This window comes from Zootoca vivipara, chromosome 12 (assembly GCF_965207765.1).
Source record: "Zootoca vivipara chromosome 12, rZooViv2.hap1.1, whole genome shotgun sequence".
NCBI classification, from domain to species: domain Eukaryota; kingdom Metazoa; phylum Chordata; class Lepidosauria; order Squamata; family Lacertidae; genus Zootoca; species Zootoca vivipara.
This window is the reverse complement of record NC_142595.1, coordinates 32828596-32855560: the sequence shown is the minus strand read 5'-3', so window position 1 is coordinate 32855560 and position 26965 is coordinate 32828596. Positions and strand designations below refer to the sequence as shown.

The following is a 26965-nucleotide window of genomic DNA, read 5'->3' as shown; positions in this document are numbered from 1 at the left end:
ATTAATTCTCCTTGCTCCTGTTTTGTTTTATTTTATACTTTTTTATTTAACAATTCAATGAGATGCAAACAAATAAAATGCTAATCCAATTAAATTCAAAACTAGTAAACGTTATTCTGCAATATAACCCAGAGCATTATCTGTGGTGGCACCTATATTATGGAATAGTCTTCATTTAGTGATTCAGTGGGCACCTTCTTTGATGTGCTGTGCCTGTGGTTGAAGACAATCTTGTTAGCCCAAATATTTGCAGACTCTTGATTAACTAGCTCACTTTTTGGTGTGCATTTTTGGACTAAAGTATGATATATTTGTTTCTTAGTTTCATTGTTTAAGATTGTTGAATATTGCTTTGATAGATTTTGTAAAAAAAAAGTATACAAATATTTAAATAAAATAATTAAATATAATGTGCAACCATATAATATAATGTTTTGCCATTAAAGCACATTCCACTTCACCAAGCTTTCTGACTGAAAAGGTTGATTTTTGGTAGTGTCACCCACCCTGTGGAATACCCTCCCACCAGATGTCAAGGAGATGAATAACTATATAATATTTAGAAGACACCTGAATGCATGTGTGATGTAATGCAACCCAGTCAGATGGGTAGATTATTATTATTATTATTATTATTATTATTATTATTATTATTATTATTATTACTAGAAGACAAATAATAGAGGAGCCTGATGCAACTGGCTATTTTACTATATTCCAACAAAATAGAATTGCTATTGCAGTTTAAGGATGGTATACAATGGATTTTGTTTAAAGATCATTTGCTCTAATTTTATATTGATTTAATGTTGCCATTTTTGTATGCTACCCACATAGAGAGCCTTTTATAGATTATATATTTAAGAAAACAGTGACATCTGTGGGGAAACATATTTATGGGAAGCTCTTACAAATATTCTGATGTGCAAACAAAAGCAAAACTCCAGAGTTCTAAAACATGCAGGTGCACAAATTCTTCAGGCCTTATTTCTTATTAGATGTTCCCTGTTGTTCAGCTCAGGCCGTAACACAATAATGTAGCATTTGGGGGCAAAGATGCAGCAAAGCAGACCGGCACTGGAGGCTAAGATAGAAAAGATCTCCACAGCAACCATGTATTTTCCCTTGGTACTAAGGTAGGAGGGAATAAAGGATAACCAAACACTGCAAAAGACCAACATGCTGAAAGTGATGAACTTTGCTTCATTGAAACTATCAGGTAACTTCCTGGCAAGGAAAGCCACAGTGAAGCTGACAATAGCCAGGAAGCCCATGTAGCCCAGGACACAGTAAAACATAGACACAGATCCCTCATTACATTCTAGTACAACTTCTTTAGTCAACGAGTGTGTGTCAACATCTGGGAATGGGGGTGAGAATCCCAGCCACACAGTACAGACAGCGGCTTGAATAAGGGAGCCGAAAGCCACAATGGAAGTGGTTGTTCTCTTCCCCACCCACTTCCTCATCTTGGATCCTGGTTTGGTGGCCATGAAAGCCAGAACTACTGTGATGGTTTTTGCTAACACACAAGAAACAGCTACTGAGAAAATGATGCCAAATGTTGTTTGTCGGAGGAGGCATGTTACCTTCTCAGGCTTTCCGATGAATAGCAATGCACAAAGGAAGCAGAAGAGAAGGGCGATGAGGAGAGTGTAGGTGAGGTCCCGATTGTTGGCTTTGACAATGGGTGTGCTATGGTGCTTTAGAAATGTCCACAGCACCAGAGCTGTAGCCAAAGAAAAGGAAAAAATAAAACAGACTAAAATGCTCCCCAAAGTTTCTTCAAAGGACAAGAAGCTTACTTCCTTCGGAATGCACATATCCCGATTCGTGTTCGGATATTCTTCTTCTGAGCATTTATTACAATCATTCATGTCTGAAAAAGAAGGCATATAGTCTTATTTTTTGGGGGGGAGTTATAATTGGGTTGTTTTATTTGCAAACAGAGCACATATTTTTGTCCATACTTCATTCAGCACGTGCAGTATGAAAAGTATCACTCATCCTCTAAGTGGCAAGAAGATGGGAATACTAAATCACAGTTAATTTGCTTTGGTGGCCTTGTTTAAAAGGTATACATTGCACAACATCTAGCGAAGGTTAGGACAATAGTAGAGGGAGCAAGAAATTGTTATTTGTGCTATGCCAGGTCCCAGGATGGCACAGCAAACAGGCCCGGAGCTGCGAGTTGCCAGCATCAAGGCTGAGGGGGATCAAAAAGATCATTTCCCAATTCACTTCTGTTCTTCAAACATCTCATGTGTTTACCCTTTCTATCACTTGTAGGCATACCACCTAAGTGCTGTGACTTGTGACTTGAACTGCTGCACCTTTCACTAGAGTCTTGGGACTCCTTTGAATAAGCCATGTTCACCTGCCTTGCATCAGATGTCTAGGGCTTCAATCTGGTAATAATCAGAAGCTAAAAATGAGCTCCCCTTCTTTCCTTTGCTGGAGCAGTCAGCTGATGAGTGGTGCTAGCACTACTTGCTCCAGCATAAAATTTAAAGAAACTGCTCCTCCCTCCCAGTACTGCAGATATCTCTCTCTCTCGTGTGTGTTATTATGGAGAATTTAGGAAGTTAGCTATCTTACAAAAGTTTGGGAGTCTCAATACAAAATGTTGAACAGATGGAATCTTAACATGCAATACTATCCTATCCCCCACCAGCCTGCCATTGCTTTACGTCACAGTGTTCGGACCCAAATCAGTTCCAATGGTGGAAGAAGGGCTGGCTCAGGATGCAAGTTCTCACAGGCTGGCATGCTTCCCCTGCAAGCCCTGGTGCCATTCCCCTTCCTGCATCCTATACTGTCCGCCCCACCCCCCACCCAACCTGGTGCAAAGTGCATGAGAATATGTTTAAAGTATTGGATACATAATGCCTGGGTTGGGGTGTTTAATGGCTACCATCCATGAACAATTCAACCCTCCCATTGAAAGTTACATTCTTTCCTAAATATCACCAGTATCTCCCTTCAGATAACTACTCAGAAGGCATTATCATTTCTTGATAGAATCTGATGTGAGTAAACTGAAGCAAATGATCATAACCACCAGATAATTTCTTCTACGGCAGCACCTTTCTGCTAGCTCTCCATTCATGAACCTTCCAACCACATTCCAAACACTTCAAACATTGAAGAAAAGTAACTGTGATATAGGCACATTCTTCTGTCTTTAAGTCGGAGCAATTGTGTCGTGTAATACAATATATACTTAATTCTTACCCTCCTTGTCTGAAATCTTCCCTTCAGGACATGGGATGCAATCATAACAGCAAAATGGTTTCCCGTCCTTCACTTTCTTCCTAAAGCCAGGATGGCACCTCTCATTACATAAAGAAAGTGGCTGTGACTAATCCATAAATGAGAAAGCAAAATACAAGATGTAATTCTCATGTTTCTTTTGACTTCTTTTTTGTTCCAAAGTGATACCACCATAAGCAGCATATGGTTAAGGCTGCTACCTTTCTTTATTAACACAAATAAAATGATATCCTAATGTGCCTAAATATTCACATTAATTACACTTGTCAAAGTGATGGGTTCTTTGTAAAACTGATTCCCTACTTTGATTCCTATATGGGCTTTTACACTTTAGGTTATTCAATCATTCCAATGCATGTTTTTTTTCAGACATACATACATATCATTTTCTATAAACTATTAAAATATTTAGAGGATATTGATCCTCTAAATCATTCTCAGTTAATAGAGAAAAGGGCATCTTAACCATAGGAACTTGTAGGACCCCATATACTGTATTTAAGCTATTGTGCTATTTCTTGGGGGGAGGGGGAAGCAACAACAGCAGCAGCCTATTTTTATAGGGTTTCATTAATATCTGACCAATAAATCAGTTTTCGACATCAGGACAGATAGTTGTTGGCATCCCTGGAGTGTAAACCTGGGTAGTGTATATGGAGGTTCCTGATTGCCCCAAGACCCCCCCCCCTTGGTCTCACTGATGTGGTCCAATGGAGCAATACATGTGGCACCAGCTTGGTTGCAGGAGTCGCAGGAAAGAGGCATACAATGTGCTGTCCAACCATTTTAGGGTAGGGTTGTCATATCTTGAAGAGCGAAAAAGCCATGAGCTGTGGAAGGAGGTGGGTGGGTCTGGGCTTGGGGGCATGGCACCACCACTGTGCCCATGCGTCTCTTACTCCAGCTCGGGCTGGCAGTGGCTGTGTCATACAGAGCAGCCCATGTCTGCGCCCGAGCTGCCCATGCCCATGCCCGTGCCCGACCCCACACCCCAGCCACCTATGCTTGCTTCTGAGCTCAAGCCCCCCCCCCAAAAAAACCCAGACGTTTCCTTTAAAATGTTTAAGATGCCCCCCAGAACATATCTTGGATTTCCCAGATGTATGGCACTCTGGATTTGTGTAGGCTTTACTCCTTAGCCTTTTCTTTTCCTGAAAATATCATGCAAGTAGCAGAGGTTTAGCCCCAGAGTTTTCCTTCTCCCAGATGGGCTACCTTCCCAGGTTGCTAGGTCCTATCTGCCTCTCACTCTTCTTTACAGCATGTGCAAAAACTGCCTTCTTGACCGTTCAACCCAGTATTGCTCTTGTCTGCTCTATTCACCGGAGCATGTATTTGCCTGCAGGGGAAGTCCCTTACTAAACAAGGGTTTGAGACCCATTGGCTACCCTCGCCTCACTTAGCAGGCCAGTTGAAACCTTTCCCAGGGTTTGGCCATTGTCCTATGCTGGTAGCTTCTAGGAGTCACAGGGAGAGTTGAGTGCAGGGTGGGGACCAAAGGTGGGCAAACAACCCCAGAAGGAGTATGATGTGTCCCCCACTACCCCATCCCTAACACCCCAGACATTTTGTACTCATTCAGAATTGGATATAATATTCACTAGGCAAGGGACCTACCTGGTTAAACCCACTGTACCATGTTATGGCATCCGCATTGATGGTAAACACTTGGTTGGGATCCACCCTTCCAACTTTCACTCTGTGAAATGATTGGTTTGGGGAAACAATCCAGTTGATCACATCAAATCCAGCCACTATCTCCCCATTCTGGTCAAAGGAAACTGTGTCTCCAGCACTGTTGTTAAAGGAGACACTTCTGAGGAAATGATGGAGCTAGGTTGGTTAGAAGAAGGTAAGAGTTTAGAAAAGACTGCAGTTGGATTTTTCATAATAAGAAGTAATGTCATGTATGGGTTTTGATTTGGGCGGAAAATCATGAAAAATGCTCTCACTCTTTATGATTCAGAGACAGGAGCAGATACAATTAATGATGACATAACTGTGACATTATTATCAACATTATAATGAATTTGACCTAAGAGTTGCCTTAAACAGAAGTCTCACATCAGTTTACAAAATGCAATACGTTATACCACAACAAAGCAAACTTCCTGTCACGTTTGTTCATACGCTTTCCCAAGAGAGTGATGGGGAAGAGGAAGGCAGTGGGGGGGATCTGTGCAGTGTGAGTGCACCAGCAGAACCAGTGCTCCCATAGGGCAGCTGCTCTATCTCAACTTCCCTGCCACTTTCCCCTTCTGGCCAACAGCAGTGATGATATACAGAGAGAGATACACAGTGCATTTTTCTAATGAAAATGTTTAGGGGTGTTCTCATTTTCCTACTGATATTGAAATACTGCCCCTCAATGAGCCCAAACTTAGATTCTCAAAATGTTTAGGGGTATGCGTCCTCCTCTGTACCACCAGAAAAAAGCCCTGGAAGAGGTCATTGCTGAAATTGAATTAACTGTGATCAAATTGATTTTTGAACCCCCTGGTTTTCCTTCTGTTCTCTGTTCTGGATAATATTGCTTTTTGGCCCTTGTTTCACTCTTTTTGTCTTTGTAGGTTTATTATTATTATTATTATTATTATTAAGCTTCCAAATTATGGATAAAACTCTTAAATGAACAAACAAAATTTCAAAATGGCAAAAAGACTTGTGCAAAATAAACCAATTGCAGCAGTACAGTAAGCAGTAGCAAGCATGAATGAATGTTGGAACGTATTATGTGGCATGTTTTTATATCCCTAAACTCAACCTAAAGCAGAACTATTTAACATAGCACCCTCCTCCAGATTTTGTTGGACTCCAACCCCTATCAGTCCAAACCAGCATGGCTAACTGTTAGGGATGATGGGCATTGTAGTCCAACAAATATCTGGAGGAGGGCATCATGTTGTATAGTCTTGAACTGGAATGTGGGTTACTTAGTTGATCAAAGTGTGAGAGAGAAAGGGATCACTTGGGAAGAATAATGAGGGGCAGAAAGCATGCTTCTTAAAGCTACACCTACACACCTTATAGATATAAAGGTAGAGGGACCCCTGACCATTAGGTCCAGTCGTGACGACTCTGGGGTTGCGGTGCTCATCTCACATTATTGGCTGAGGGAGCTGGCATACAGCTTCCAGGTCATGTGGCCAGCATGACAAAGCTGCTTCTGGCGAACCAGAGCAGCACACGGAAATGCTGTTTACCTTCCCGCAGGAGTGGTACTTATTTATCTACTTGCACTTTGACATGCTTTCGAACTGCTAGGTTGGCAGGAGCTGGGACCAAGCAACGGGAGCTCACCCCGTCGCAGGGATATCCTACAGGAATCAGGAAATTTATAGCAGTGAACATGGTTCATATACTAAATTCAATGGAACCAAGGAGCAAATCTTAAAAAGACTAGTGGGCTACTATTTTCATACTAGTTGGTGGAAGATGAATAAAGATGAACAGTGGAAGAGTCGTGGGGAAAAATTTTTCTTATACAGATTTGGGTCTATTGTACCATGGTTGTGGTAGTCTGTCAATTAAAGTTGTGGAGCATATTACCTGCCACAACTTTTGGTTCTGATGCTCCAGTCCCCTTTTACTTTCCATTGCTCTCTGTTTGAGTCTAGATGAGGACATGTCATGTAAAGCATAGGCTATAGCATAGACAGCGTTGTAGATGCTATAGCTGTGGCCATTCAGGCTCATCTCAAAGAATGGTGCTGGAAGGCTCTCCAATTTCTCCTCCCCAGTGCATATATTCTCCTCCACATCTGCCATATCTGCATCTGGGAATACACAGCCGAAGGCCTGTTGCCAGAAGTCCCTGATGAAATCGTCTCTTTTTGTACTGGAAGGATTTCTTCTCTCAACAAATGGTTTGAATTCTGGGAGGTCGCTGGAGTGGATTGTGAAGGATAGGACACCATGAAATATTTCTGTTTCCCAGTCCCTTTGAAACACTTGTGAAGTGAGCTCCATTTGGGCTGTTGTTATCCATACCATAGCTTTTGGTATACATGGTGGATTTTCTGCAAAATATGGAATCCATCTCAAAAACACCGTTGATTTTGATTCTCCATAAAACAGAGCAACATTTGCTGCACTATTCATTACTTCATTATATATTTCCTCACCGTGTTCTACTACTTGGTTAATTTGAGAGTGATCAGTGAATAGGGGGACTCTTTTTATGAATGCATAGCAGACACCTTTCTGGGAAAAGAGTGGTAACACAGTTTGCAAAAATCTTTCACCGTTTTCATCATCCATTATAAGGACTCCAATCCATGTCCATCTGAAATATAGAAGCAAAGAAAGAATCCCTGTATATTGAAGGGCTTCATGGGGGACCATCTGGTAGAAGGAATGCCCTGTAGTTTCATCATTCATCAATGGAACAGAGCCATATATGAGCTGGAGAGAGATTGGGGGAGGGGGAGAAAGAGAATAGTAATAGAATGTGTAAGGGGGAGGGTTTATAGAGAACCCCCCCCTCATCCGAAGCAGCACGTCTCTCAGCAGTTATGAGAGTGAAGGGTCTGATGGAGGGAGTCAGGAAACGGAAAGGGAGTGCCAGGGCTCTGGCAACATCCAAGAGCCCCTACTCCATAGGCAGGGAGAGAGGGAGGCGGAAAGAGAGGACGGGAATCGGTCAGACCGAAGACTCGTCTCGCCGATGCCAGAATTGAGGAGGAGGAGGAAAGGGAGGCGCTTCTCAGTTCCGAGGCTTTTACCATGGTCGAAAACGCGAAGGGGGGCAGTGCAGGAATCTGACTCGAGCGAGTAGACATGAAACCAGCAGTTCGTTACACTGTAAATAATGTGCACTAATAAAAATGTCGGAAAAGACAAGCATGTGGAAGGTTGTTACTCAAGAGTAGTCACAACAACCCTGACAGAATGTATCTATCATGCTGAAGGTTTCAAAACCATGAACACTGGAATGCCATGCCATCTCTCTCCTAATCAAAGCTACCTGTCTGCAAATTAAGGTGGGATTCAATAGTTGCCAATTCCCCCTCCTCTCAGGAGTGCTTGTCCCTCTCTAAATCTGCTCCAGAGGATTTGGGGACCCTCCAAAGTAGAACTTTTGATTCATCCCACACCTTATATTACCAGTCTTCACAACAATAATACAAGTGCATGAATTGTACTATTTTATTTCTCAAAATAAAAAAAAAGGTAAAGGACCCCTGACAGTTAAGTCCAGTCGTGAACGACTCTGGAGTAGCGGTGCTCACCTCGCTTTACTGGCCAAGGGAGCCGGCGTTTGTCCGCAGACAGTTTTTCCAGGTCATGTGGCCAGCATGACTAAGCCATTTCTGGCGAAACCAGAGCAGTGCACGAAAACGCCGTTTACCTTCCCGCCAGAGTGGTACCTATTTCTCTACTTGCACTTTTTGGCATGCTTTCAAATTGCTTGGTTGGCAGGAGCTGGGACCGAGCAACAGGAGCTCACCCCGTCGTGGGGATTCGAACTGCCGACCTTCCGATCGACAAGCCCTAGGCTCAGTGGTTTAACCCACAGCCCCACACGCATTCCTATTTCTTAAAATAGCTCTGGCTAAAAGAATATTGGCTTATCTGAGAGAGTGCCTTTTGCAACTGTTATTAAAGTTGCAAAACAACGAAGCATGGGGCAGAGCAACAGAGAAATATCTAGAACATCAGCAACAACCGGGGAAAGAAAAACATAGCACCTTACAAGGACAGGAAGAAACACCACAGACAGAATAATTGCCACACACAGAACAAACAAGGATATATGCTGAATTCCTCACTTGTAGTTTTATAAATCATTTAATGTGTCAACACAAATAGAAGTTATTAATATTGCAGTTGTTGTATGAGGGATTCTTATTATGACCGGAATGTAATTGAAATTAATAAGATTTTGGAACACAAAAATAAAGAAAACCATCACACCATCAAATCTAGCACACAGGGGGGACACTTTATGTAAATTATATAATTTGGTATTTAACAATTTGTATTAATAATTGTATTATAAATTGGAATTGTTATAATGAGGCTATTATTGGATTGTAATTGAAAACTAATAAAAATATTATTTTAAAAAAGAAGGAACAAGTAATGGTGAGTGTCAGTTAAATTCCAATACCACACACAAAAACACACAAATCTCCTACCTGCGGAATCTTATAGTTATTCAATAGATTTGCCATGTTAATGGAAATGTGGGCATCCAGTCCCCCAATGACAGCAATTAGATTTTCCTGGTTGTTCTTTATGTAGTTAGGGATAAATCTTTCCAGAGCTGATAGAAGCAGCATTGTGGCATAATAGGTCTTCCTTGCATTGTTATGGCTGTCATAGATGTTGAATCCCAACGTGAGATTGGGTAAGATATGAGGGTTTTCATTGATCTCCTTTACTGCAAATGCCAAGGCTGTGATGTGTTGGTAATACTTGGGCACTATGCTGGAATGAGAATTGTGTTCTGTATCAAAAACATATTTTATACATAGTTTAATCATTGTCATTGTGTTGTACATCTTATTGATTTATTCATTATTACAGTATTCAAATATTCTCTTTCCTGAACAATTCTTTGCCCTAAGAGATAAACAACAGCAGTATTCCCATTCAAAACATGACACACCATTTGCTTCCTGAGTATTTGCTTGTTTGATATTGTTTACTAAAATGAACTGCATTGAAAAATTGAACGAGCTGATCATATTTAGTTTGAAAAAGAAATGCTTAAGGGGAAACTTTTTAGCCATTGTTAAATGTCTGAAAAATTGCCATTCATTAGGTGGAACAGCATTATTTGCTCTTGTTCTAGACAAAAAGGTTTGAGTTAATTGGTGGGGAAAAGGCTGGGTAGCATCTGATAGGGATGCTGAATTTGACAGAGTCATCCATTCCGTCTCCTAGGTGATTTGGTAAAGGATTTCAGCCAAAATGGTCAAGCTGAGCACCTTTTGAAAATTAGGAGATATTAAAACAATGTTGGCGTGATCAAGTGTATCAAAAGGGGCTTGTGTGTAAGTCTTTAAGCTTTTCACGGGCTGTGGCTTGATATGGTGCACAAGAAGAAATGACAAGGAGTTCTGCCTTCAAATGCATATCCTGTATATCAATACTGCAGTTTTAAGGTTATGTGGTAAGTTAAACAATATCTATCTGAAACAGAGGCTTGGCTTAAGCTTTTATTACCAAAAGAAAGAAGAAATTCTAAACAACAAAAATAAGCTTGTGCACTATTTGGGGGGAGGGACATAAACAAAAATCAAAGATCTGTACTTTTTGAATTGACTTTAATTAAAGTGAATAAAGAGGCAGATCTATACAGATGGTCAAAACTAAAACTGATACACAAAAACTTCCTCCATCCATCCATGGTACCTTTTTTGACACTTGACAAAAAAAAACCCCTCCATTTTTTTCAGGATCCCCTAATTGATGGTTAGTCATTGTACAACTAACTGGCCATTGGCCATTTTGCCTAGGGCTGATGGGAGTTGCAATCTAACGGCACTCAGAGCACCACCTTGGTCACCCTTGCATTCACTCTTTACTATAGCTAAAGACAAGAGCTCAGTGTTCTGAGAGTGCAGCTCTAATGCTCATTATCCCAGGGTCAAATGCATGGAAAGAAAAGCAAACAACCATCAAGGCCTTACATAAATGTATCTGTCAATGTTGGCAGGGGTTCTTCTGAGAAAAGCATTTCACTGGTGACCACGCAGCCGTGATAAGCTACAGAACCAATGATGAAGTTTCCTGGCTGATGATATGTGTGAACTGGAGGCTGTGGGTGACGGATACTGCACTGAACCCTGCGAGCCCTGCATGCCGTATGAGGTAACAGGGCCAGGAGCACAATGACTAAAACCATTCTCAGTACAAGCCCAGATTTTTACTCTACATACAAAAGCCCCTATTTTGTTCTACAGCATAATCATTACAGCCTCTCTGATTAAAAACTGCTTGAGCTTAACATTGCACATTTCCCCAATAGCCACGAACTTGCAATATCCAAGAGCAGAACTGTGGATCTTTGCCCTGTTCTAAATTCTTCTCCCTGACCCTGAATTTTACTGGGTATATTTATTACATCCTTCACAGACTTTGCTGTTTGTTTTGCTAGTGGACACTGATATTCCACTGGGATTTCCCTGAATATCAAAAGTAATTGCTGTCCTTCTGACAAGGTAATTGTGAGGGCAATTGTTGAATTAAAGTTGGGGAGCCCCTGGGGAATAGAGAAAATTTGTTTGTCACATATTCTGAACTGAAATATTCATTCTCAGCTAGACAAGAAGGGGTGGCATGATTGGGAGTCATTAACACCAAGCTAGGGACATTATATTCAATGCTTAATGATAAACGTCACCAACATGACACTTGTGTGTGCCAGTGTGTCGCACACCACAGCCCCAGTGTCAGAGCAGCGCTCGTGGGGGTTTGCATGGTGTAGGAATTCAAAGGAAGAAGCCCCAAACACCAGAATGATCAGTTCTAATGCTTTATTGAAGAAATATATTGACTTACAGCAAAGGAGCCTGCCAGTTCCCCTTGCCCCAGTTCAAAGCACACAGGGGATGGCCTTCACAGCAAGAAGATGCTTGTCCACGCCCAAGTGAAAGTGCATACATTTTTATATAGCAAGGCAGCTACCTGACAAAGAGGGTGTAAGTGGCAAGTACTCAAACATTATAGATACTTCCTCTTCTGGGCTCTGAGCTCAACAACCCAGTCCCACAGATAAGGGCACCATCAAAGCAAGCAAATTAGTGTGTATCAAAGCAGGCATGTATAAAGGTATATGAGATCGTATCCATAGCATGAATAGGCAGGGTCCTGGAGACACGGGTATTTGCCCCTTTCTGGTCATTCAGCTGCTGCACAGCTAAGTGGGTGGCTCTTTGCAGACCATAGAATCATAGAATCATAGAATCATAGAGTTGGAAGAGACCACAAGGGCCATCCAGTCCAACCCCCTGCCAAGCAGGAAACACCATCAAAGCATTCCTGACAGATGGCTGTCAAGCCTCTGCTTAAAGACCTCCAAAGAAGGAGACTCCACCACACTCCTTGGCAGCAAATTCCACTGCCGAACAGCTCTTACTGTCAGGAAGTTCTTCCTAATGTTTAGGTGGAATTTTCTTTCTTGTAGTTTCAATCCGTTGCTCCGTGTCCGCTTCTCTGGAGCAGCAGAAAACAACCTTTCTCCCTCCTCTATATGACATCCTTTTATATATTTGAACATGGTTATCATATCACCCCTTAACCTTCTCTTCTCCAGGCTAAACATACCCAGCTCCCTAAGCCGTTCCTCATAAGGCATCGTTTCCAGGCCTTTGACCATTTTGGTTGCCCTCTTCTGGACACGTTCCAGCTTATCAGTATCCTTCTTGAACTGTGGTGCCCAGAACTGGACACAATACTCCAGGTGAGGTCTGACCAGAGCAGAATACAGTGGTACTATTACTTCCCTTGATCTAGATGCTATACTCCTATTGATGCAGCCCAGAATTGCATTGGCTTTTTTAGCTGCTGCATCACACTGCTGACTCATGTCAAGTTTGTGGTCAACCAAAACTCCTAGATCCTTTTCACATGTACTGCTCTCAAGCCAGGTGTCTCCCATCCTGTATTTGTGCCTTTCATTTTTTTTGCCCAAGTGTAGTACTTTACATTTCTCCTTGTTAAAATTCATCTTGTTTGCTTTGGCCCAGTTGTCTAATCTGTTAAGGTCATTCTGAAGTGTGATCCTGTCCTCTGGGGTGTTAGCCACCCCTCCCAATTTGGTGTCATCTGCAAACTTGCTCAGGATTCCCTCAAGCCCATCATCCAAGTCATTGATAAAGATGTTGAACAAGACTGGGCCCAAGACAGAACCCTGTGGCACCCCACTAGTCACTACTCTCCAGGATGAGGAGGAGCCATTGATGAGCACCCTTTGGGTTCGGTCAGTAAGCCAGCTACAAATCCACTGAATGGTAGCATTGTCTAGCCCACATTTTACCAGCTTCTTTACAAGAATATCATGGGGCACCTTGTCAAAGGCCTTGCTGAAATCAAGATAGGCTACATCCACAGCGTTCCCTTCATCTACCAGGCTTGTAATTCTGTCAAAAAATGAGATCAGATTAGTCTGACATGACTTATTTTTCAGGAACCCATGCTGACTTTTAGTGATCACAGAGTTTCTTTCTAGGTGCTCACAGACTGTTTGCTTAATGATCTGCTCTAGAATCTTTCCTGGTATTGATGTCAGGCTGACTGGGCGGTAATTGTTTGGGTCCTCTCTTTTCCCCTTTTTGAAAATAGGGACAACATTTGCCCTCCTCCAGTCTGCTGGAACTTCGCCTGTTCTCCAGGAATTTTCAAAGATTATTGCCAGTGGTTCTGAAATCACCTCTGCCAGTTCTTTTAATACTCTTGGATGTAGTTCATCTGGCCCTGGAGACTTGAATACATCTAAACTAGCCAAGTATTCTTGTACTACCTCCTTACTTATCCTGGGCTGTGTTTCCCCTGCTGAATCATCTGCTCCATATTCTTCAGGTCGGGCGTTTTTTTCTTTCTTGGAGAAGACTGAGGCAAAGAAGGCATTGAGGAGTTCTGCCCTTTCTCTGTCCCCTGTTTGCATTTCACCATCTTCTCCTCTGAGTGACCCCACTGTTTCCTTGTTTTTCCTTTTGCTACGGACATACCCATAAAAGCCCTTTTTGTTGCTTTTAACCTCTCTGGCGAGCCTGAGTTCATTCTGTGCTTTAGCTTTTCTGACTTTGTCTCTACACGTGCTGGCTATATGTTTGAATTCCTCTCTGGAGATTTCCCCCCTTTTCCATTTTTTGTACATATCCCTTTTAAATCTTAACTCAGTCAAAAGTTCTTTAGATAGCCAGCCTGGCTTCTTTAGGCACCTTCCATGTTTCCGTCTCATTGGTATTGCCTGAAGTTGTGCTTTTAATATCTCCCTTTTAACAAACTCCCAACCATCATGAACTCCCTTCCCTTTTAGTATTACTGTCCATGGGATTTCACCCAGCGTTTCCCTAAGTTTTCTGAAGTCGGCTTTCTTAAAGTCTAGAATTTGGACCTTAGTATGCTTGGTTGCTCCTTTCCGCTGGATAATAAACTCCAGAAGAGCATGGTCACTCCCACCTAATGATCCTGCCACTTCTACCCCACTAACCAAGTCATCACTATTGGTTAGGACCAGATCTAAAATGGCTGATCCTCTTGTTGCTTCTCCCACTTTCTGGACAATGAAGTTGTCTGCAAGGCCAGTGAGGAATCTGTTCGACCTTATGCTCTTGGCTGAGTTTGACATCCAACAAATATCAGGATAGTTGAAATCCCCCATTACTACTATCTCACTTCCTTTGGAATGCTTGGCCATCTGTTCCAGGAAGGCATCATCTGTGTCCTCAGTTTGGCTTGGGGATCTATAGTAAACTCCCACAATGAGATCACTGTTGTTTTTCTCTCCCTTAATTTTGACCCAGATACTCTCAATTTGGCTTTGAAGTTTTAAATCCTGGATCTCTTCACAGGTATACATATCCCTAACATATAAAGCTACTCCTCCTCCTTTCCTGTTTGGTCTATTTCTCTTAAATAGATTGTATCCCTCTATTACTACATTCCAGTCATGATACTCATCCCACCAGGTTTCAGTGATGCCTATTATGTCATATTTAGTTTGCTGTACCAAGAGCTCAAGTTCATCTTGTTTATTTCCCATGCTCTGTGCATTAGTATACAGACATTGAAGACCGTTGATCATTCCCCCATGTCTCTTATTTAAGGATATTTTCATCCCACCACTAGGTCTGCATGCTGCTTGCTCCATTTGGTCCTTGACATTCGGATGATCATCTTCAGCATTTGATAGACTCCTACCTTCAGGACCACTGTCTCCCTCCCCCACATAAGTCAGTTTAAAGCCCTCCTGATGAGGTTTTTGAGTTTCATGGCAAAAACATTCCTCCCAACTTTTGTGAGGTGCAGCCCATCACTTGCCAGAAGTCCATCTTCAAGAAACTGCAGACCGTGATCTAGGAATCCAAACCGTTCCTGTTTGCACCAACCAGACCAACCAGAGTTAAAACCAATAATGACTCTATGATTTACAGTTGGTTGTAAACAGTGTCTTGTCAGGCATTTCATCCCAGCTGTGGACCACTATTCTTCCATACATTAAACTTGCACAAATATTGGCCAGATAAATCAATTCCTTATTCTGGTAGGGTTCAGAAATAAACATCTTGCTTCTAGATATCATAGTATGAAAGGATATTGTATAAAGATTCTATATAAAAACTCTTTGCTGTAGTGTTTAAATGGGTTCATGTTGCCAACACTGATATCATTCTATATGGAGGGTGGAATATAAATTTTAGAAAGAAAGAAACAAATTTCAAGTTAGAAGAACATTGAAGCCTCTGGGGAAACATATTTAGGGTACCTGCTGAGAGGAAATATCTCATGAATACTCTTGCTGTGCAAGCAGAAACAAACCACTGAACTTTGAAATAATGGTGAATAATGCAGACATATAAATTATTCAGCCTTTATTTCTTATTAAATGTTCCCTGTTGTTCAGCTCAGGCCGCAACACAATAATGTAGCATTTCGGGGCGAAAATGCAAGTCAGAAGACCAGCACTAGAGGCTAAGATAGAGAAGATCTCCACCGCTACCATATATTTCCCCTTGGTACTGAGGTAGCTTGGAAAGAAAGATATCCAAACACTACAAAAGACCAGCATACTGAAAGTGATGAACTTGGCTTCATTGAAACTGTCCGGTAACTTCCTGGCAAGGAAAGCCCATGAGTGCGTGTCAACATCAGGGAATGGGGGTGAGGATCCCAGCCAAGCAGTACAGACACCTATTTGAATAAGGGAACAGGAAACCACAATGGCATTGGTCATTCTCTTCCCCACCCACTTCCTCATCCTAGATCCTGGTTTGGTGGCCATGAAAGCCAGAACTACTGTGAAAGTTTTTGCCAGTATACAAGAAATGGCCACTGAGAAGATGATGCCAAAAGCAGTCTGTTGAAGGAGACAGAATGCCCTTTCAGGTCGGCCGATGAACAACAGTGCAGAAAGGAAGCAGAGCAGGAGGGAGATGAGAAGAGTGTAGGTGAGGTCCCGGTTGTTGGCTTTGACAATGGGTGTGTTGTGATGCTTCAAAAATGTTCCCAGGACCAGAGCTGTGATGAAAGAAAAAGAAAGGGCAAAACAGGCCAGAATGATCCCCAAAGGTTCTCCATAAGTCAAAAAGCTTATATCCTTGGGAATACACACATCCCGATTATTGTTTGGATATTCTTCTTCTGAACATTGATTGCAGTCATTCATATCTTTAAAAAGAAAATATGTATTGTGATATTTGTTTGGAATATGCATGGTAATGCATTTTTTAATTTTTTTATCTGGTCTGATGAAAATTATTTAAAGCTTGGGATCATAAATGTTATCTGTAAGGAATGGTTGTGCTAGAATTCTCTTAATAAAAATGATGGATAGAAGGTATGCCTAATTCAACTGCTGCTTAATAAGGATTTAAACCTTGTGTCTTCCAAGTTCAAAACTGCCATTCTAACTATTACACTAAGATAGCTCTAATTTCCATCTTATGAAAATACTCAAATTTTCACATGTACATAAATTGATAGAATACCAATTTTGGACATCCACCTCTGCTTCTTTTGTTTTTTTGTTTAGCGATTTCAACCCAAATTTAGAAGAATAAAATGGAACTTGTTAAGGTCTTGTGAATCTCTTTTCCAATCCACCTGCTATTTTCTCGTGGTCTGTTCTGCTCCTGTTTCTTCTTCTGCTCTGCTTATTCTTCACTTCCGCCTTCAATCCTTGCTAATTTATGAACATTTCTAGATTTTTTAATCAATAAAATTGATTGGTATGCATGGTGTGTAATGTATATATGAAGGAGAAATAGATATATGATGAAATAATAAAAATTATACAGTCCTGGAGCCCTGTGATAATAACGGACTGAACTCTTTGTTCCACAACAATTGTAGGATCCAAGAATTCTTTGAAAACTCATCTACATTGTCATCATTAATATGAATGTGTTCTGGATTTGGCTGAGGTTCAAGTAGTGAGCCAAATTGGGCCCTTTCAGAGGGATTTGGGCCTTGGACAAGTTGGGTTGAAACAGCAGCAGATCACTGAAGGTGAAAATGGATGACCCAAGGGGATCTGGAACTACAAGTGGGCAGTACATCAGGCAGGAATGAGAGTCAGCCTTATTGTTTCCTGTGAAAAGGCCAGGTTATGTCACCACCTGATGCGTTTTTCCAGGTGAATGTAGGGGCCTGGTGTTGCCTGACTCTCCTGCCTGCCTGATGCAGGTCTAGATTAAAACAACTGGAGGCCTGGGCTAAGAGACCTTGGGAGTCCTAAACTTAAAAGCATCTGATCATGAGAAACAAAACGTCCTTTTTTATCTGCTCATTGAAAGTAGAACATTGCTGAAATTTTAGCATTGATAAAAAGATTGTATATAACTTTAATAAACTTTAATAAGCTTGCAGAAGTATGGAATTAATGAAGACATTCACAAAGACCATTCATGGGGAATCATAGCTATGTTATAACATTAAGGTAAGGTAAAGGTAAAGGACCCCTGGCCAGTTAAGTGCAGTCAAAGACTACTATGGGGTTGCAGCGTTCATCTTGCTTTCAGGCCAAGGGAGCCAGTGTTTGTCCACAGAAAGTTTTCCGGGCCATGTGGCCAGCATGACTAAACTGCTACCGGCTAACAGAGGACCATGATGAGTGCCAGAGTGCATGGAAATGCCATTTACCTTCCCACTGCAGCAGTGCCTATTTATATACTTGCACTGGTATGTTTTTGAACTGCTAGATCGGCAGAAGCTGGGACAGAGCAATGGGAGCTCACCCCATTGTGCGGATTCGAACTGTCAACCTTCTGATCAACAAGCTGCAGAAGCTTAGTGCTTTAGACAACAGTACCACCAGTGTCCCTTACAATATCTACAAAGTCAGAATAGTTTGTTTCAAGCTCTTTTGGGTGCTAATTTATCAATCATATCATTAAAAATCAGAAAGTTGCAGTTTAAGAATGCTTAGATCAGACAACCAATCTTGGGAAATTGTTGACTGTAAATCATTCTTTATCCTTTTTAATTAAAAAAATGATCTTTTGCAAGTACAGTTTGTAGGCATTAAACACAGGAACAATCTGTATCTGAAGAAGTGTGCATGCACACGAAAGCTCATACCAATGACAAACTTAGTTGGTCTCTAAGGTGCCACTGGAAGGATTTTTTAAATTTTGTTTTGACTACGTCAGACCAACATGGCTACTTACCTGTAACAGGAACAATCTGAAAATTGTTTCCACATTTGGAAAAGCTGTCTGAATTTTCTCTTTTAATATTGTTTGATACATATCTTGGTGGCTGAAATTTTCTTTTTCAATGTGAGTTTGTTTGCCATACAGGTGGAAATGCAAGACTTCATTGACTAGATTAAGGTCAACATCCTTTAGATACCCTTGAATCAGCATCTTAATGACATTGTGAATCTGTACCTTGGTTGCTAGCAGGTTCACCAAAAATGTCTAGGTCTCAAGAGCATCCATTATAGAATTTACCCTAAACTTGTCCCTTGGAGAAAGTTCGTCTAAGGTTGTGAATGTTGTCCCATCATTGTTTCACCTTCCCCATACTCTGCATTCTTTTGACAGTTTTGTGCTCGACATTCAGTAGAGTAAATGTTGCTTGCTGTTCAATTACATCAAAGTTAACCCAAGTGAAAATTAGCCTGTAGTGGGGAGCTGTAATTTTTTGCACCTGTGCTCAATGGAATTTGCTAACTTTATGATATTGGACTAGCAAATATGTCCAAAGGTGAAGCATGACAACGAATTCAGAAATTGAGGCCCTGGGCTGCAGCCCGCTCAACCCGTGCATAAATCTAGCACAGGATAGATGACTCTGTGCAAGAACTGTTTAGCAGAGGTATTGAGAGATTTCCTGCAGAGAAGCTGCTTGTGAAGCAGTACCTGTGGGATTGATGCCACCAAAGAGAAGCTGTTGCACAAAATTATCAATCTGGCATGGTGCAGGGTTCTCCTTTACAAGCAGCTTCCCTGCAGGTAAGCCCCTTGTGAAGGAATACACTGCAAAATTGACTGCCTCTATGCTTGTTTGGAAGGGCAAAGGGCATCTCTTCTCCCCCCCCCCTCCATCCGCTGTAGGTTTAATTAAACATTAGTCCCTCACCAAACTAATTTGGGATGGGTCCAGTGATACTTGAGCTGCCCCAGAGTAGACCATTATGATTGGGGTCCCTGATTGGACCAAAAGGGCAGATTAGTGGTGATGGAGTTCAAAGCCATAGTGATTAAGGATCAACTTAATAAAAGCGTAAATAAGTCTGGAAGAAAAGCACACACCTTTCCTACTGCTTTTTTAGTGTGGCAGTAACCACAGATGAAAATGAGAAAAAACTGTGTTTCAGTCATCAGTGTGAGGGTAAAGCTCAATCTTACCCCTGAAAGTTATCTTTTCCGCTATGCTATCACCAGAACTGCCCATCACTACTCAGAAGCCATTGTATTTTATTAGCAGAACCTGCTTTGAATAATCTGAGCCAAATGATCACATACACCTGATTGTTTCTTCTTCAGCAGCTTGTTCCAGGCCATACTTGACAAACAAGTCAATTTTTCACATTTGAAAATTGAAGAAATGCAATCCTGATAGAGTCCTAAATTTACAGGCACATTCCTGTGCCTTTGAGGCCAACCCCTTCTATTTCACAACGCTGTACAATATACACATAATACTTACCCTCCTGATCTGAAATCTTCCCTTCTGGACATGGGATGCAATCATAACAGCAAAATGGCTCTCCCTCTTTCAATTTCTTCCTAAAGCCAGGGTGGCACCTCTCATTACATAACGAAAGAGGCTGAGACTAAGGCACAAATGAGAGAGCACAATAATAATTCTGAGAATAGTAAGTTAAGAAAAGGACCCTGAATATTCTGATTTTCCTAAGTCATACAGTGGAACCTCGGTTTTCAAATGTAATCCATTCCGGAAGTCCGTTCGACTTCTGAAACATATGGAAACTGAGGATCAAAGGGCTGTCAGCAAGTTCAATGGAAAAGGAAAAGAAAAACATTCATCAGAAGTTGTTTGACTTCCAAGGTGCGTTTGAAAGTGTTTCGGCATTCAGCTTTCGAAACATTCAACAGCTGAGGCATTCGAAAACTGAGGTTTGACTGAATCTCCTTTTAGTAATGCATGGTCTATGCTACAAGAAAGCACTAATTTTATTCATTAACATAATAATTATGATGACACATCCTGCATAGATAGACAGATATAGTGGTACCTCAGGTTACAAACATCTCAGGTTACAAACGCTTCAGGTTACAAACTCGGCAAACCTGGAAGAGTTACCTTGAGTTGAGAACTTTGCCCCAGGATGAGAACAGAAATCGTGTGCTGGCGGTGCAGCGGCAGCAAGAGGCCCTATTAGCCAAAGCACTCCTCTAATTAAGAACGGACCTCCGGAACGAATTAAGTTCGTAACTAGAGGTACCACTGTATTTGATTTTCTATGTTACTTCCTGCATGTGCTTTTATTCAATAGATAATTTTTTTAAAAAAATAACCTTTGGTTTTCACACACAAACATATTTTATTCAGATATTTGCCATGCACTAAATGTAACACTTCTGCTTGAACTAAACATTTCCAGTAGAGCATGACTGAAAATGACTTAGATTAGAATCTTATGTATATTTAAACCAATAGAGATATGATGAAATTCTATATAAGATTTCCTCTGAACCATTTCCTCATGAATAAAGGCAAGAACACAGCAACAGGTGTTTATTTATTTGTTTGATCTAGTTATAGCCCACCTTTCTCCCAGGGTGGAAATCAAGATGGCTACTTGTGGAATCATAGCTACTTGTGGAATCCCAATTTTCCAACAGTTCATCCACTATGCTTTTTCAGTGAAATCCCCTGCCTCCAGATTTTATAGTGTTTCATCACTGTCTGATGAAAATTATTTTACACATCAGGACAGAGCATCAGTATTCACTCAAAACTAGAAATCTTTTCAAATTGCTGACAGTTGGATCTTACCTGGTTAAACGTGCTATACCATGTTATCTCATCTGCATTGATGGTGAACACTTGGTTGGGGGTCCACCCTGCCAACTTTCACTCTGTGAAATGATTGATTTGAAGAAACAATCCAGTTGATTACATCAAATCCAGCCACTAACTCCCCATATTCATCAAAGAAAATCTTGTCCCCACCGCTGTTGTTAAAAGTGACATTTCTGAGAAAGTGATGTAGCTAGGTTGAATAGCAAAAAGCAATAGTTTGGAAGTCTGAAGTTAGATCTTGCATATTAAGGTCTAATGTCTTTGGTTTTCTAGTGAGAAAAGACTACAAAAACACAAGAATTAAATCAATGCACCAAAGTCTTAATAGAATAGACACCTTTATCTTACTGACAACACAGCTAGGGATATAAGGGGAATCCTTTAATAGCAAGCAAATTTCCTCCTGTCCACCTGTTCAACCCCTATCATAGTTTTTCCTGTGAAAGCTTTTGTCCTTAATTCTCTACTGAATTTTTAAAAAAGGTTTGTACGTAATATGTAAATATTTTGTTGCAATTTACATAATCTCCATATTCATCAATGTATAATTGCTGTCCCAACGGGGGTTTCATTGCCTTTCTCCCCTTTTTCCCCTGAAGTGTTGTTTGTTGACTCTGTGTATGTGTAAATTGTTGCCAGATGTTATAATCCTAATCCTACCCAGAAGTAAAACTTCTTTAATTCAAGGGGTTTATTTTGCAGGTAAATGTGAGTATGATTGTAATGTTAATCCACTTGCTACTATGAAGGTTACAGCCCAATGGAATATACTATTCATTATTTTTCCACAGTTGCAAAAACATTGGCTTTTTATGTATTAAAAAGCATTTATGAAACAGAATGTTTAATTAAAAAAGGACTTCATATAATCCCATACACAAACAGCAAACTATCAGCAGGATCAGCAGGATTCAAAATAGCCTTTCCCTGATGCCAGAGTGAAGGGAAAATAATACAGGATTAAGGTTATACAGAGCTTTGCAGTGAAGATAGCACAAGATAGACCAATACCAGCCAATGTGGTTTTCACTTCCAGATATTGTTGGACTACAACTCTCATCACCCCAGATAGTATAGTCAATAGTTACAGATGATAGGAGTTGTAATCCACCAGTGTATAGAGGGCATCATGTTTATTGTCCATCAACAAGACCCCAGCTCATTATGAGGCCCAAAAAGTGTGATGCACACAACCCTGGAAGATAAAACCTACACACGTCACGTTAATATACCCAGAGATCACAGAAGAATACCTTACATTGATCAGTAAAAGTGCAATAGTGTACATGGTTTATACACTTACTGTAAGTACACTGACGAAAAGGAGTGAATCGGAGTAGACTGTTAGGCTATTATTTCAAATCTAGTTGATCAAATATAAAGAAAGATTGAAAGATGAGCACTTGAAGAGTTGGGGGAGTCAGTTTTATTATACAAATTGTGGCATACTGTACCACGGTTGTGCTTCTCTGTCACTTGAATACAGTGGTACCTCTACTTACGAATAACTCTACTTACAAATGTTTCTACTTACGAACGGAGCTCCGCCCGCCATCTTGGATGCGGTTTAGATAGGATTTTTTCTACTTACAAATTTTTAGACAGGGTTGCTTCTACTTACGAATTTTTTTCCCAATGCATTCCTATGGGATTCGACTTACAATTTTTTTTGACTTACAAATGTGTGTTCAGAACGCATTAAATTCGTAAGTAGACGTACCACTGTATGTTGATTCTGTTACCTGCCACAACTGTTGATTTTGCCAATTCAGTCCCTCTCTGCTTTCCATCGCTCTGTGTTTGAGTCTAGATGACAGTGTGTGATGTAAAGCATGAGCAGCAGCATAAACTGCATTGTAGATGCTATAGCTGTGGCCAGACATGCTCGTTTCAAACAATGTTGCCGGAAGGCTGTCCAGGTTCTCGTCCCCAGTGCAAATATCCCCCTCCACATTTTCCACATCTGGATTTGGGAATACACAGCCAAAGGCCTGTTGCCAGAAGTCCCTGATAAAACCATTTGCTTTTGCACTGGAAGGACTTTGGCTCTCAGCAAATGATTTGAATTTTGGCAAGTCATTGGAGTGGATTGTGAAGGACAGGACACCATGGAATATTTGGATATCCCAATCCTTTTGATAGACCTGTGAAGTGAGCTCCATTTCAGCTGTTGTTATCCACACTATTCCTTTTGGTAGACTTGGTGGATGTTGTGCAAAATATGGAAGCCATCTCAAAATATACATGGAAACAGATTCTCCATTAAAAACAACCACATTGGCTGTACTCTTCCTGACTTCATTATGCATTTTTGCACCTTCTTCAAGTATTTCATTAATTTCATCAATAGAAGTCAACATGGGGACTCTTTGTATGAAGGAAAAGCAAACTCCACTATGGGAAAACATTGGTGATACAGTTTGTAAAAATCTTTCACCACTTTCATCATTCATTATAAAGACCCCAATCCATGTCCACCTGAAATGTAGTAGCAAAGAGAGAATCCCAGCATATTGAAGGGTTTCCTTAGGGACCATCTGGTAGAAGGAAAGGCCTAGAGTTTTATCATTCATCAGCGGAATGGAGCCATAGATGAGCTGGAAAGAGAATGGGGAAATGACAATAGCGTACTTTATATTCCAACATGGAGGATTCAAAATAGTGTATATAGAATGGAATCCAGGGCTGTCTGTCCCTACTGATGGATGCTACCTCTCAGCAACAAAGGAAGTGAACCAATGTTGTGGATTTATCCCTCCCCTCAGAAGCTTCCTGTGGTTTGAGGAGACTAAAGGAGCAGAATGAATTCCAAATGATTGTCATATTCCCTGTTCCACTCATTGATACCAAACATGCATTATATTAGCAACATTGACAACAACACTATAAGGGAACAGAACTTTTTATGCCCCTTCCCTTGATAAGAAGTTGGGGCTGAAAGATGATAGGCTGATCCATGGATGACCAACAGGTCCATGACTTAGGGGGGAAAGCACTGTGGACTTCTTAGCTCAAGATTTTTATTTTGTAATTATACACCAACATATTTTCAGAATAAAGTAAGAGCAATTTCTGAGTGCTTATGCTATCTGTGTACAGATGTGTACATAATGTGAATATTCCCTTCAATCTAACTTTAAAAATTTCTTCTTTATAAGTGAATAATAAACAGCAGGTTCATCTCTCTCCCCCTCTCTCTTCCTAAATTGAAAGCAAAAATATAAATAAAACAAAAGAAATGCCAGTAACAAGAGTATAATAAAAGAATATAAGTAACAGCCAATTTATAAAATATTCTTCCAAAAATTTTATTATTTGTAAGGGACACATTGATGCCTTTGAATCTCACTGTAGAAAATGTGGAGATTCAACACACACACAGAGAGAGAGAGAGAGAGAGAGAGAGAGAGAGAGAGAGAGAGAGAGAGAGAGACAGAGACAGAGACAGAGACAGAGAGACAGAGACAGAGAGAGAGAGAGAGAGAGAGAGAGAGAGAGAGAGAGAGAGAGAGAGAGAACTGTCCTACCTGTGGAACCTTATAGATATTCAGGAGAGTTGCCATATTCATGGAAATTTCAGAATCCAGTCCCCCAATAACTGCTATCAGATTTTTCAGTTTATCACAAATGTAGTTTGGGATGAATCTCTCCAGTGCTGATAGAAGCAGCATTGTGGCCTGATAGGTCCTCCTGGCATTGTTATAGCTGTCATAAATGTGGAAGCCCAAAGTGAGGTTGGGTAACATCTGAGGATTTTCATTGATCTCCTTTACTGCGAAGTCCATGGCCACAACGTGCTGGTAATGCTTAGGTATTACACTAGAATTAATTTGAGATTCTGCATCACGCCGATATTCCACATGTGCTCAGTATCTGATTAATCATTACTTAATCAGTCAACAATTAATGATTACATTATCTACATGTTATATTTTTTGAAGCACCATTTGTAGATAAGCACTACCAGTTACCACATTCATAAGATAACAATACTTTCAGACTATGGAACCTTTTTAATATTGTTAAAATGAACTACACTGAAAAGTTCAATGAGCTGGGTATTCACAGCCTGAAAAAAAGTTTGATGGAAGACATGATAGCTGTCTTTAAATATTTGAAAACCTGTAATTCAGAAGGTGGAGTAGATATTGGCTAATATGGGGGGGAAACCAAGCAGTAAAAGCAGTTTGGGAGAGGAACAGACTGGGAGGGGGTGAGCTGCTCTTGGCTGGAGGCTGGACAGCTTCTGTAATAGATGCCGTAGTTTCAATATTTCCTCCACTGAACAAAGGTGGACTATACGAGCACCAATAACCCTACCATTTTTTAAAATAAGGTGTTATTTAACACACTCATGCACATTCATACAGCAACATTTTCATTCTGCAAAAGCTACTCACACCGTCCACTTTCCTAAAACAGAACTCATCTGGCACATAAACAACCATTAAGGTCTTACACAAACGATTCTGACAATGTTGGTAGGGGTTCTTCTGTGAAGTCGCTTTCACTGGTGACAATGCTGGCATGATAAGCAATGCCACCAATGATGAGATCTCCTTTCTGATGATACATGTGAACTGGATGCTGTGGATAATGGACACTGCATTGAACAATGGGATCTGCCCCTCCTGTTTGAGGAAACAGGACCAATAGCAAGATGACTAAAACTGCCATTCTAAGTACAAGGAAAAATATTCCATCTACATCCAAAATCTCCTATGTTCTTCAACAGAACAATCATTACAGCACCTGCAACTAAAAATGCCCGAACTGAAAATTTTATGTTTCCCAGAGGCCAGAAGTTGTGATACTTTGCCTGTTCCCAGAACCTCTCCATACCTCTGAATTGTACTGGGTATATTTATGACATTCTTCATGGTCATTGTTCTTTGTTTTGCCAGTGGCCACTGGGGGTGAAATCCAGAGGGGTTTGAATGAACAACAGAATTATTTTCTGCCCTTTTGACAAACTAATTGCGAAGTTAATTGCTAATTTTAAGGGTGGGGGGAATCCCTGTAGACCTAGGAAAGTTTGTTTGTCACACATTTTGAACTGAAATATTCTTTCTTAACTAACTAAGAAGGGATGGCAGGACTTGGAGTCACTGACACCAAGCTATGGACATTGTATTCAGTGCTTTATGAAAAGCGTCACCAACATGGCACTTGTGTGTGCCAGTGTGCTGTCGCACACAACAGCCCCAGAGCCAGAGCAGGGCTCGTGGGAGTTTTTATGGTGTAGGAGTTCAAAGGGAGAAGCCCAAAACACCAGAATGATCTAGTGCTTTATTGAAGAAAGATGTTGGCTTACAGCAAAGCAGCCTGCTAGTTCCCCATGCCCCAGCTAAAAGCATACAGGGCTTGTCCGCACTCAAGTGAAAGTGCACACATTCTTTATATAGCTCCTCTCTGGTCATTCAGCTGCTGCACAGCACTTAGCTAAACGTAACTTAGTTTAACATATTTCCCAGCAGAGTTTTGTGGGTCGCTCTTTGCAGACTAACCAGAGATAAAACCAAGA

At 40.9% G+C, this 26965-nt stretch overlaps 2 protein-coding genes across 2 annotated transcripts; both read right to left on the bottom strand.

Annotated features, from left to right (window-relative positions):
• Nucleotides 1-977: 977 nt before the first annotated feature.
• On the bottom strand, nt 978-9761 carry LOC118095459 (vomeronasal type-2 receptor 26-like). The gene is made up of 4 exons (XM_088654719.1): nt 9414-9761; nt 4891-5106; nt 3235-3361; nt 978-1879 (listed from the first exon to the last, which is right to left on the bottom strand). The coding sequence occupies exons 1-4, from the start codon at nt 9759-9761 to the stop codon at nt 978-980; spliced, it is 1593 nt and encodes a 530-aa protein (XP_088510845.1).
• A 1448-nt stretch (nt 9762-11209) lies between these two features.
• Nucleotides 11210-25226, bottom strand: LOC132592953 (vomeronasal type-2 receptor 116-like). Its single transcript, XM_060281228.2, has 4 exons — nt 24969-25226; nt 20101-20227; nt 16193-16614; nt 11210-11485 (listed from the first exon to the last, which is right to left on the bottom strand). Exons 1-4 carry the CDS (start codon nt 25224-25226, stop codon nt 11210-11212), a joined length of 1083 nt encoding a protein of 360 aa, XP_060137211.2.
• Between the last annotated feature and the right edge of the window lie 1739 nt (nt 25227-26965).

What these genes read in the sequence shown, in the direction of transcription:
- LOC132592953 (XM_060281228.2), bottom strand. Translation starts at nt 25,226, where the DNA reads ATGGACTTCGCAGTAAAGGAGATCAATGAAAATCCTCAGATGTTACCC. An exon ending in ATATCTATAAGGTTCCACAG is followed by an intron (nt 20,228 to 24,968) that starts GTAGGACAGTTC and finishes TTTGTGCCTTAG; the next exon opens with TCTCAGCCTCTTTCGTTATG. An exon ending in GAAGATTTCAGATCAGGAGG is followed by an intron (nt 16,615 to 20,100) that starts GTAAGTATTATG and finishes TTCTTTTTAAAG; the next exon opens with ATATGAATGACTGCAATCAA.
- LOC118095459 (XM_088654719.1), bottom strand. Translation starts at nt 9,761, where the DNA reads ATGATTAAACTATGTATAAAATATGTTTTTGATACAGAACACAATTCT. An exon ending in GGTACAGTGGGTTTAACCAG is followed by an intron (nt 3,362 to 4,890) that starts GTAGGTCCCTTG and finishes TTTATGGATTAG; the next exon opens with TCACAGCCACTTTCTTTATG. An exon ending in GAAGATTTCAGACAAGGAGG is followed by an intron (nt 1,880 to 3,234) that starts GTAAGAATTAAG and finishes CTTCTTTTTCAG; the next exon opens with ACATGAATGATTGTAATAAA.